The 12,797-nt window shown below is 41.5% G+C and overlaps 1 protein-coding gene across 2 annotated transcripts in view; it reads left to right on the top strand.

Annotated features, from left to right (window-relative positions):
- BRSK2 (BR serine/threonine kinase 2) overlaps window positions 1–12,055 on the top strand; it is a gene marked incomplete at its 5' end in the record, with an annotated part of 464,582 nt that extends 452,527 nt beyond the window's left edge. Inside the window, one exon of one of the 2 annotated variants that reach the window (XM_081315319.1) lies at window positions 11,869–12,055. In XM_081315319.1, coding sequence (XP_081171445.1) covers window positions 11,869–12,044 — 176 coding nt within the window. In that variant the 3' untranslated portion in view covers window positions 12,045–12,055. Of the gene's footprint in view, window positions 1–11,820 lie in introns of both variants that reach the window. The other variant, XM_081315318.1, reaches the window with a different exon arrangement.
- Between the last annotated feature and the right edge of the window lie 742 nt (window positions 12,056–12,797).

Below are 12,797 nucleotides of genomic sequence, written 5' to 3'. Positions count from 1 at the left end.
CCCAACTGCCGAACCCACAGGCTGACCCTGAATCACAACACACTGTCTCTTCGGCTTTGAAACGGAGATGAGCACTGGCCCCTAGAGTTGGAAATGACTAGCACGCATGTGCGGGGGAACGTTTACCTTTACCTTTATAGAGTCCATAGAGAACCTTCTACCATTTAAGTATTTTTGACAGGAATCTCTTCCATGCATCCTGAGCAGCTTCAATTGAATGTCCAGTGTGCCTCTCTGTTGATATAACCATTCCATACATTTCAGATATTTATATACAACTTGCTTTCTCTAGAAAGTCCATATCATCTTACAACTCTTGCGCCACATGGTGACTGTAATCTGCTTTAATTGTTTACTCATGCACCACCAACAAGCAGGAAATCTCAGTTCCATCTCTCCGATGTAGGACAACTGTTTCCATTCCATCATATATTAAAGAATCCCTCTTCTGGTGGCCATTTCCAAAGGTCTCATATTCATTGCTTTCCCCTATTACATCTTTACTATCAATGTGCTTATGTCTCACTTTCAGGCTTTCTGCATTTAAGGAAACTAGGCATTATGTCACTTTAAGGAGGCTGAGGTTCTAGAACAGGGGTGTTCAAATTTGGCCCTTTTATGACTTGTGGACTACAACTCTCAGAATTCCTCAGCCAGCGTGCCTGGCTGAGGAATTCTGGGAGTTGAAGTCCACAAATCATAAAAGGGCCAAGTTTGAAGACCCCTGTTCTAGAAGGTACTCTGAGCCTTCCTTTGCTATTCTCACAGCCATACAGTTCTGTGATTATTTCATACATAAAGTGGACAAAATCACTCTATCTTCTGGAACTTATGATACAGATTCATTGTAGTGAATATAACCAGTAACATTCCGACCAACTACCTCAAACGTACCAAGACAGCCATTCACAAGTAGAAATTATATCCTTTGATAGTGAACCTCAACAACGGCCACTGAGCCCTGTACTGACTAGAATCCTCATAAATGTACTTGTCATGCTTTGGTGGCCTGAAAAACATGGTTCACCCTGTTATTTCATTTAGCCCAATGAAAATACTTCTGTTCCCAAACCAACCTACTGAACATTTGTTGATCTACTTTCCACTCTCACCATCTATTTTCCATCTACCAAAACAGTTTGATCCAGACTTCAGTTCCCTCCATCTTACTTCTTGAAGGATTCAGTTCCCCAACCTGTCTAGGATGAAGCAGAACAATGAATGCTGGCTTCTTATAAACGATCCATTAGAGTTTCTGCACAGCTAAATAAACACCTTTTCTTGACCTTTTCAGAACTATTGATTTGACCTTCTGCACTATCTCGTCCATCATGTATCCGATAATCTGCTCAATTTGAAGTATCGGGGCTTAATTCTGGCATCAATAAAAGTTTACCTCCCTGCCATTTCTTGTTTCCCTCATCCAAAGCTAATTTTCTCTTTTCCAATCATTAAAGCACTTTAGTGTAAGTGTATTTCTATTCACTAACCTCCTATCCTCTTCTACTAAGAAACTTTCTACCTTTAAAAAAAAAGGAAACTACAGCTACTTCTGACTTTTTTTTTTTTTTGGAAAGGAGACTTTTTGTAGTTGTGACATGATTCCATTGACCTAGAGAACTGTGCACTTTCCAAAGTGATCCTCCCTTCCTTGTTTTTTATAAGGATAAAACAATCCTTGCTATTCGTATATCTATTTGTTTTCACATTAGTATTTGCATCTCATTTAGACTGAGATGTAGTATTATCTACTTCTTTTTCCCCAACCCTTCAGCTCCTTTGGAAACATTACTCCATTCCCAGGCTATGGTACCCTTATCTTTCACCCAAATCATATGGTTTCATTCATCTAGGACAGTGGTGGTGAACCTATGGCACATGTGCCAGAGGCAGCACTCAGAGCCTTCTGAGTGTAGCAACACGCTGTTGCTCCAGCCCCGCCTTCCCCCGCAGCCTCTTCCTCGCCAGCAGCACCTGCAAAAGGGAGTCATCCCCCGGGTGCGGATCGCACGGAGCAGTGCAGCCAAGGACATGGCAGCCGGTCAGCAGGGACAAGACTCCACCCTCAGGTCCTGTCATGTGCAGTTGATGCTGCAGGGCGTGGGCAGAGGGCGTTGCCGCCATGGTGCTGCTGGGCCACCTGGGCAATCTGCTGCGGCGGGCCGTGGAGGTGGTGGGTGGCCCTGTGGGTGGGGGGGCAAGGCTGGTTTTTGGGCACTCAGTCTCTAAAGGTTTTGCTATCACTGAGCTAGGACTGAGCTAGCTTAGTCTTGGCTTTCCAGAGTCTGTTTTAAGCCTGCAGACTTTCTCCTCCAGAAAAACAATATTGGAAGAGACCTTGGAAGTTTTCTAGTCCAACCTTTTGCTCAAGCAGGAGACCCTCTACCATTTCAGACAAATGCAGTCTAGTCTTTTCAACCAGTGGTACGGGTACCACCTGTGGTACATTGGCACCTGGCAGGTGGTACGTGACCATCCTAGAAAAGTGGTAGCGGGGGAGGGGAATGAGCTGAACCGGTGGCAGCACCGCACAAGCCTGAGCAAGAGATGGGTGGAGCTGCAGGGCTGTCAGGGCTCAGTGGAAGCACCAGGATCAGCGCTTCTTCGGGGCTGTCAGGGCTCAGTGGAAGTGCCAGGATCAGCACCAGGCTCCAGCTGTAGCTTGGTGCTGATCCTGGTGCTGATCCTGGCACTTCTGCTAAGTCCAGAAGAAGCGCCGATCAGCTGGAATGTTGCAACATCTCCAGGGTCTTGTGATTTACATTCAGATGCTTGGCAACTGATTCATATTTATGATGGTCACAGTGTCCCAGGGTCATGTGAAGTGACCAAAACCTGCTGCAACCACCCAGCAGACGGAGGGAATAAAAACCAAATACCCACCCCACCCCCGCTGCCAATCTTCAACAGAAATGCTCACAACAATGAAAACCTCAGAGAGGAGGAAGAGCGCTACTGGGCGGGCAGGCAGGTGTCTTGCTTGGCTATGGCTTGGGGGGCACTTTTTTCAGTGCCATTGTAACTTTGAACAGTCACTAAGCAAACTGTTGTAAGTCGAGGACTACCTGTACTTCATCACTTTTTTCCTTTTTTTTTTGGTCATCAAGTTTTTGACACCTTGCTAGGCGACTGGTGGTACTCTGATGTTGCCATATCCTAAAAGTGGTACAATGGGTGAAAAGGTTGAAAAGCCCCACTTTAGATAGATAATCTCAACTATTAAGCTTTGTTATGAGCTGATTAAATGGCCATGTCCTCATCTATGCCAAATTCATTCTACAGGAATAACAATAGCTTCAGAAGCCTTTTTTCCAGGTCATTCTGGAACAATGACAGGCAATTACATCTACCTTAATCCAGCATTGTGTGTGTGTGTGTGTGATATTCATTCATTCATTTATTCAAGAACTATGAATCTTTGGAAAAGCTGTCCTTTGGTCACCTTGTAACAAGTAGACCTTCCTCCCAGTCTGTAAAACATTCACACAGCCCATCCTCTCACTTGGTTTCATTGTTTCTTTGGACAAATTGTGTTGATCTCAGGAACTGAAGAGGGTGCAAAGGAGTTGTGTGAAATGCAGGGAGGGACTTCCACCAGTCTAAACTTTAGAAAGGTCCAAATGGGGCACTGCACAGATGCAGTGTGATTTGAAAACAGACTTTCAAGGAATGGCAATTTCAAGTAAGAAGCCAGTTTTACTAGTTGGCAGCTAACAGTTCCGGATGTACAAATATAGAACCTCTTTGCTATATCAGATACTAGAAAGCTGGTTTAGCATTCTATTCCCAACGGGAAATAAACTTATTTGTTTTGCAGAACCACAAGCAGGACATAGAGTGCATCTTGTTTTTTCGTTCCTGAGATTTTTATAATACTAGAGTGACTATGTATACAGAAATAGAAATTCTATTTAGCTGTCATCATTAATAGGCATATGAAAACTATTTCCTTAACGAACTACAATATTCTAAGCCTTTGCACAGGTTCGCCTGGTGCGCCAGTTGCGCCCCTTTTTGGACCAAGATGCCCTATGCACGGTCAGCCATGCCCTTGTCACTTCTCGCCTGGATTACTGTAATGCTTTCTACATGGGGCTGCCCTTGAAGTGCACCCGGAGGCTTCAGCTGGTGTAAAATGTGGCCGCATGGGTGCTTATGGGAGAATCTCGATACTCCCATGTTACACCACTCCTGTGCAAGCTGCATTGGCTTCCGGTTGCCCTCCGGGTGCGATTCAAGGTGCTGGTAATTACCTTTAAAGCCCTACATGGCTTAGGCCCGGGGTACTTACTGTTCTGTACCAGCCTACTACCGGCCCTGCAGATAAGGCAGGGACAACCCCTTTTACAAGAAGGCAAGAGGCTGGAACTAAGCCTGCCAAATTTATAAACACAAAAGCAAATAGAGCAAAACAAGACACGAACCATGAAACAGGAACTATTCAAACGGTTGCCTTCAGCAAACCAGCCCTCCCACGCATTCCCCTTTTAAACTGGAACTGTTGGTGAGACCGTTAAAAGTCGTTGGCGCTGTTTGAATTTGTTCTACCAGCAGCAAGATCTGACTGCTGGCCTAGTGATGGATTGTATTGCAAATCAGGGCTGTTTCCAGAGGAGGCAGAGGAGGAGAGGACCTGGAGCTTATGGAGCGAAAGAACTGGATGAGGCTGTCGGCAGGCCCAGAGGAAGAGAGAGAGGCTTTTGGAGGAGTTGGTGGCGGCGGCAGCGTGCTCCAGGGGTGAAAAGAAGCAAGGCCTCTTTAAGGAAAAGGTGGAAGAGTCAGGATCAGAAAAAGGAAAGAAGGCGAGGTTGTCAGAATACAAGCGAATTTGAGGGCTAATCCACATGGAGCCCCATTTCCATCTGTCCTGTTTGCCATTGTTCACTCCCTAGAGACTAAAATGGACAATGTGAAATTTGAGCGGGCCCTGAACAAGGAGTATATATCAGAGGTGGTGACCCTTTGAGAGCTGTATGCAACGAAATTTCATTTTGATGTATGCCGATTGGTGTACATTCAAAGTGACAATAAAGTTATCATTATTTAAACAGTTCAGGGCGTGGCTTCTCTCTGCCTCCTTCCGAGGTGCCCCATTGCCTTCCTCTGTTTACTCCTGATTGACTGCCTCCTGCGTCGGGCGTCCTTGAACAGGGCCAGCTGTGGGTCATCTTCATCCACGCTGTCAGGCTCACACAGCTGGGTCTGCATTGTAACCAAGTGGGAGGGGCCTGGCTGAGGGCTCTCATCAGCAAGCTCTCCAACCCCCTCAGCAACCTCTCCAACACCCCCCTTCTCCTCCTCTGAATCGTCCGACCCAAATGCCGAACCCACAGGCTGACCCTGAATCACAACACTTGCGAGACCACCTGCTGCCATTGTCAACCTCCCATTGCCCGGTTCGCTCCCACAGAGTCGGCCTCCTCAGGGTTCTGTCGGCTAGGCAATGCCAGCTGGCGACCCCCAGGGGGAGAGCCTTCTCTGTGGGTGCGCCGACCCTCTGGAATGAACTGCCTCTGGAGCTGCGGACGGCCCCTGACCTTCGGTCCTTCCGCCATGACCTGAAGACATGGATGTTCCAATAAGCGGGCCTGGACTGACAACAGTTTTAAATTTGGCTTTTATTGGGTTAAATTGTCATTTATTTATTACATCCACTGTTTAATTCTTTTTTAAATTTTGTACTTTATGTTTTTTAATTTTTATTGTTGTGAGCCCCCCTGAGTCCTTGGGGAGAAGGGCGGCATATAAATTTAATAAATCTAAATCTAATCTAAATCTTTTCAAAGGCAAACTTTGTCTTGCCCAATTTTGTTTTATACAAAGGACAACTTTTTGTTGAATTATTACTCCTGAATTATTAAAGTCCCCATAAAGCTATTCTAGCCAGAGAAGATATCCTGGCTTAATTTCTTGAGATATTTTTACCTGCCCGTTGATATGATTTCCTAGTTCAGCCTCAAACATCATGTGAATAAAGATGCCATGCTTCTTATCAGAGTGGAGTTTTCCAATTCTATATCAAAATGGAAAAATGTACCTCAATGATCACAGTGAATAGCTGAATTCTGAGAGAAGGAAATTTAAAGAAAGAACTGAAGAGGGAGAGAAAGTTTGTCAGCAGAAGCTCATAATAGTTCTAGAGAAGTATATTAAATAATTTCACAATGCCCTTCCCTATATGCCTCTTTCCACACCAGGCTTTTCCAAAGACATCAACTAAAGACAAAGTTTTTCATATGATAAATGCACAGAAACGAGCTCTGTAAATGGGCAATTGCTTTGTGTAGTGTTGTTTAGCTTCTAAAATATCCAAGGTGAGTTTATTCACTGTTCCAAAGTCTTGGAGAGGGAGAGGGGGAAAATAGACTGCTAAGGAAAAGATTGGAACTAAGGGTTTAGCTTAACCACATCTTGCTTGGTTGTTTAGGTTTAACCTAGTTTGGCAGTTTCTTTTTGTGGGAATAATAAGGATCTCCAGTCTACCATTAGTCATTTGCAATTGAAAACTCATTGACATTGTGTCTCATATTTCCATGCGTAGGATATCAAAATATAAATATCTAAATAGCTTCTTGATCAGGATCATAGCTGTATTGGCTTTTTAGGCTAATTTTTAAAACTTTGATGCTACTCTACTGGCTCTTTGTGATGACAAAGTTGAGGGTGCTTATGCAATTCGTCCGGAGGCTATTTTTACATTAATTATTTGGAAATTCTGATATTTTTTTTGTCTAACACAGAGCTTTAATGGGATGGCAGGGTCTTTCTTTTCATCAATATGAATTTTTAATTAAATGTTGTTTGCTGCCTAGGCAACATTATTTATGCCAAATTTATGAGTTCATCCAGATGAACTTTCTCATTTACTTCTTTTATATTCAAGTATTTGCTTCCTACCCTGATAAATGGATGGCATTTCTCACTTCCTTGAGTTAAAAAAAAATCTTGCTATCCTCAGCCTTCTTATAAGATTAACCAATATTTTAATTACATAACCATCATACTCAGAGTAAACTCATAATATTCCAAGGTATAAAAATATTAAGTCCTTTTCATGCATATTCTGGTAACTCTGCTTAAACAATGCAATAATGCAATAAAACATGCTATTGCTTACTACTGATATTACTTCTCTTATAACCCTCTAGTTGCTATGAGATGTTCAAGTGGCTGAGAAAATCTACTAAACTTAAGAGCAATCAGTATGAGACTTTAACTGTAAAATTAATTCATGTGCAAACTTCAAGTGTCCATCATTCATTTAAGCCAATAATCATTTCTTCAAAGGACCACGACTTGCAGAAATCTGTTTTTTCATTGTTTCTCAAACTGCCTGGATATCTTGGATGATTAAGCCAATTGGCTTTCTTCTAAGGAGACAAGGTAGAGATTCGTTTGAGTCAAACTCAGCTCCATATACACATCCATATTGTTTTCTTCACAACAATGAAAGTGGCTTGTTGCAGTCTTCTTCTGAAATATTTCTTTATTTCCAATTTTACTGTCACATTTTGAGATTTCTCAGTGGTCTCTCTTCCAACTATTAACCAAATCAGATCCTGCTTAGCTTTTTAATTTAATTTAATATCCATAATAGTAACTGCCACAACCCAAACTGGCCATTTCCAAAAAGACACTTATTTATTCTCAATTCAGGTACTGTGGAGAAGCCAAATAAGGGCTGCCCGTATACCATCTCTGACTCCCTAATCATTCCTCTCCCTTGGATCATTATTTCATCAAAATTTCACAAAGCTCTATCAGAATCATATAGACGCTCTAATTAAAGTCACCACAGTAGGCACAATAAAGGTGAACCTGTACTGTTGAAAGCAAACAAGCCTCACACGGGATTGAGAAATTAAAGAGCAAAAAAGAGGAAAAATACAGATCCTCTGTCCAGATTAATATATCAGCATTACATTGAAGCCTCTAAGCAAATATCCTGCATTTTTTGCTTTGATCTGTGGGCAGAGATCAACGTTCCTGCTTTCTCCCTTGCTTCTTCTGCACTTCCTTTTTCTCTTTGATCTTGCTGGAATGCATTTCTTAGAAAAAAATTAGAAATGTGTAATGTGCTCTTGCCTTTCCCAGCAGCACTTAGGTGTTCTACCAGTGTTATTTCACGCTTTCTGTTCATTGGTTTCATTTTGCATATGAAGATAGAGGGTCCAAAGCCACGCAGGTACCCAAAGTAAGCTATTCTGAGATATAGAAAGTTACTATGCTTTGTTATTCCTGCTATATAATCATTTTCATACATAAGGCTTTCATGAAACTCGTCTTCTTCAGATGATTATTATTTTGGGAAGAAGAGCGCATGTGGAGGGTAGGCATTAATCATGGGAATTAGCCTTCTGGCCTATAAAGTTTTTTGCAGTGTATTAAAGAAAGGCCCCATTGTCTGAAACCAGTTGGTCAAGCATTCAGTCATGCAAACATTTAGCAAAATTTAAGGTGATTCAAGTTGCACTAAAAACTACAACTAAGAATTTTTGTATGGTCATTGTAAGCTGCCCATGGTTGCTTAAGATCGGCAGCCATATAAATTTTTTAAAATAAATAAATAAACTACATTTCTATTGTGGATTCTCCATGTTCTCTTTATGGGTAAGAGGCTAATTCTGAACCCTGGAAAGACAAATTTATGACCCCCAATTATTTAGCAGATTAAAAAACCTGGTGTTATTTCAGATTTATGAAGATGTTGCTCATAGAAATAGGTTATGGATGGATGGTTACAATAAAACTAATTCTTCTTTTATTTAATTTATTAAGTAAACAAAAACATATGGGTGTACCAAAATGTATTATATAAGTTGCATTCAGTGTTCAAATCAAGTGCCATTTTCTTTAATACACTTCCTTACTTGTTCCATGCACAGTCTTTGAACATTTCTAAGCTCAGTGACATTTTCTAAGCTCAGTGACATAGTCTGTCTGTTGGTCTATAGCAGGGGTGTCAAACTCAATTTCATTGAGGGCCACATCAGCATTGCGGTTGCCCTCAGGGGGCCGGGTGGGCATGGCCTGGGTGGGCGTGGCCTACTGGTTGGGCACAGCTAGAGTGTGTATGGCCTACTGGGTGGGCGTGGCCAGCTCTACATCGTTCGCATCGAGGGTGCCTATGGGGGCCTGGGCAGGAGTGGGACAGATCTGAGGGTCTCTGGCAGAAGGAGGGTCTCTGGGCCAGGGCCAAGGCAGTGGGGGCTGTTCCCTCACTGTTTCCAGGATGGCTTTGCGGGCCACATGAAACCACTTGGCGGGCCGGATCCGGCCCCCGGGCCTTGTGTTTGACATGTCTGGTTTATAGGGTCTGACTTTTGGTACACCCTGTATATTGTATATAGCCCTTATACCATTTTGTTGGGTTGCTTTCCTATTTTTTTTATTGTGTTATTCTTTTTTCAGTTTGTTGTTCAGTTTTATTAACTAAAGGAAAATACTATGGCTTGTGAAATGCATCCAGGAAAATAGTAAAAATCCCCTAAAATAGCAAAATTATTACATGCCTATTTGATATATAATCAAAATATATCTTGACGTTGTTGCCTTTGGTCTTTATTTCACTAGCTGTCTGCCTTCGGTCTTCTTCAGTAAAAATATACTGTTGCGTTATATAGCCACCTAAATCTGAAAAGGTCAAGTAACCCAAACAGAATATGCAATTAGCTCCAGAAAATAAGAGAAATCTGTTGACATTTTACTGGGTTTTCTCTATTGCATCATTTTTGTTGTTATCAGCTAGTTTATTATTTATTTACTTACCTACCTACTGATTTATACTTCGCAATTGAGATACTGACAGTATTTTAACTCATTCCTGCTGTAAATCAGAACTAACCCATGCACATCAATCAATTAAAATCCATCTCCAAAAAATAAAGCCTCAAGGAACATAGTCATTTTTTAAAAAAAGTATTCAAAAGAAACTTAATTGCAGCAATATCAACAATAAATTTGCTGATTTCTTTTTGAGTTACTTTTGCAATAATAAATTAAGAGAGATGTTTCTCTGGTTGAATTAATTTTCATGAAATATTATATGCCTTACAATGAGAATCTTCTTGTATTTGCAGCAGCTTTTCTGTGGCTTGCTTTACATTGGTATAATATTATCAGATCTTTATTTAAATGTTGCATTTTTTTCTCTAAAATCAATGATTCCAAACAAATCTCAGTGAGAAATCTTATTCAATGCCCAGTTACTACATCATCTGCAAGCTGAAGAGGCGATATGTGTCTTTCACTTTCTTGTCTCAGTAACGACAGCGCAAGTGGCTGAGCACCACAGCAGCTGCTACTTGCTTTAAGTGCAGATTTCTGAGAGAGCATGGATCCAAAACTTCACTAATTTCATTAAAAAAATACTTATTTCTGACAAGGAATGGAATTGCCCTAGCAGCTTACAAACAAAATCCAACTTTTCCCAACCACATTTTGCTCAATTTTCAATCATTCAGGGGAATTGCCTTTGAGGTCAAACAAGCAACTCCTCTTCAGGTCAACCTTAGCTCTTAGTGAGCTCATGCCTGTGTTTTTTTCTTGACAACCATAGACAAATATTACCACTGCCCTCTTCTGGGTTGTTTTTTTAAAAAAACACTTCACTTTCTAGCCTGCAGCCCTGGTAATTCCAGATCGTGTCCTGTCCTGATATCAACCATTTTTGCTTAGCCTTTTCATATTGGTTTTCAAGGTAGGGTTGGTAGTGAATACAGCTTCAAATGTGGGGGAGAGACGCCTCTTACAACCACAATGGCATGTCTGGGTTGCTCAAGACCCAGGATCTTCAAACCTGGCCCTTTTATGACTTGTGGACTTCAACTCCCAAAATTCCTCAGCCAGGCACGCTGACTGAGGAATTCTGGGAGTTGAAGTCCACAAGTCATAAAAGGGCCAAGTTTGAAGACCCCTGTTCAAGACAGTCTATGACACCACTAAGATTTGGGGGCTTTGTCATGAATGAAGAGGTGGAGAGCATCTCTGTGCAGTTCACAGACTGTGTTGGGTCTGTAGGTGTGTGTTTCATTTACTTCATTCCATATGTGCATTTTGCCATGTGCCTATGGATTCAAGATTCAAAATCTAAAGAACAAGTCTGGTTCGCAGTAGATGACAAAGACTGGCAGAGCAGATTCAGTAGCATTATTAAAGTATGGAATAAAGTACTGATTCAGAAAATGGTTAGGAATGTATTTTTTTTACAAGTGGTGCAAAGTTCATTTCAAAGGAGAACCAGATTTGCATGTTCCTCCTTTACGCACACAGATCTCCTCTCCTTGAAATTAATAATCTAATTAATATAGATAATAAGTTACTTTGAACACACTTGCCTACGTGTAAGGTTCCTTGAATTCAATTGAATGGACTTTCTAGTCAGCATGCATAGGTTCCACAGCTAAGTATTATTCGGGGCTCACTTCAGTTAGGTTAGTTTCAGAAGAATTTTATACAATCCCATCATGATATATTGTGATATTCTGCCGCATAGCAACCTGCATAAAGCCATGCAATAGCTTTGCTGGATAAATATTCTGTACTTGCTAAACAGGGCAGGATTTCAGTTTCCTTGCCCCAGGGTTTCCATACGCTTAGGTGGTGCTTCCTTCCTGATGCTCTTCCTTTTTTACTCATTGTCTTCATCGTCCACACACACCCATGCACGTGGCTCTGGACCGCTCATCATGTTCTCCTTGTTTAAAACCCCATTGTTCATTTGTTTGTTTGTTCTCTTCCTCTTCCCTTTATCTCTCTCTCTCTCTCTCTTGCTTTCTTTGTTTTCTTTTTCTTTTTGTCTCCTCTGTTTTGTATACCCAGGCAGCCCATTGAGTAACTTCTTTGACGTAATTAAACAACTTTTTTCAGACGAGAAGAACGGGCAGGTGAGCCATCCCCCCGGCACGCCAACCAAGCATAGCACAAACAGCAAGCGGAGCGATTCCGATAAAAATGACTATGGGTCTAGAGGAGACACTAAGTTCCCTGCTGGCAAAGAGAAGGCAAAGATGGCCTCATCACTCGGCTTACAAGACCAACCTTAAATAAATGCATTGGGGGGGGGAAAAGTCAATCTAATAAACTCACCTAGAAAAGTGAAGAAAAGCTCCCCAAACAAATGAGTATTCTTTAGCAAGGTAGCCTCTAAACTAGATGGGTGTATATAGTAGTGCTACCACAGGACAAAACTGTCTATAGTAAAATTTTGTATGGAAAAACATTGTGTGTGTGTGTGTATGTATGTATGTATATATATATATATACACACACATACATACACACACACATACATACATATATATTTAAAAATTATATATATATATATATATACATGCACATGTAAATATATATAATCCACACATATACATATATAGATTTATATGATACCTATACAAATAATGCACACACACACACACAGACACACACACACACTCACAAAGACATATAAAAGGAAAAAAAGTAAAAAATGGACAAACCCATGTTTGGCAAATCCTGTTTGTTTGGGTTTTGTTTCCTCCTCCCAGTACTTTCCTTGCTATAGCACCTCCCCTCACCGTAACACATCCCCGCTTCTGATTCAACCATCCATATTGTATTCCTGTGTTCTCTCTGTGTTTCTGATACCACCGCTTGTTTTCAATCTACTACCAGGAATTATCCCGAAAAGTTAACATGTCAGCCAACATCTTCACCTTCTGTGCTCCGCGAATGCTTGTTCACGGAAGGCCAGTGATGTAAGACTGTACACGGACTGGTTTGGGGAGGGAGAGGGACTGCCAGCCTCCTGTCTCCCACTG

Source organism: Vipera berus (assembly GCF_964194415.1).
Source record: "Vipera berus genome assembly, chromosome: 1".
NCBI lineage: Eukaryota > Metazoa > Chordata > Lepidosauria > Squamata > Viperidae > Vipera > Vipera berus.
The sequence above is the reverse complement of the archived record's forward strand: the minus strand, read 5'-3'. Positions and strand labels throughout refer to the sequence as shown.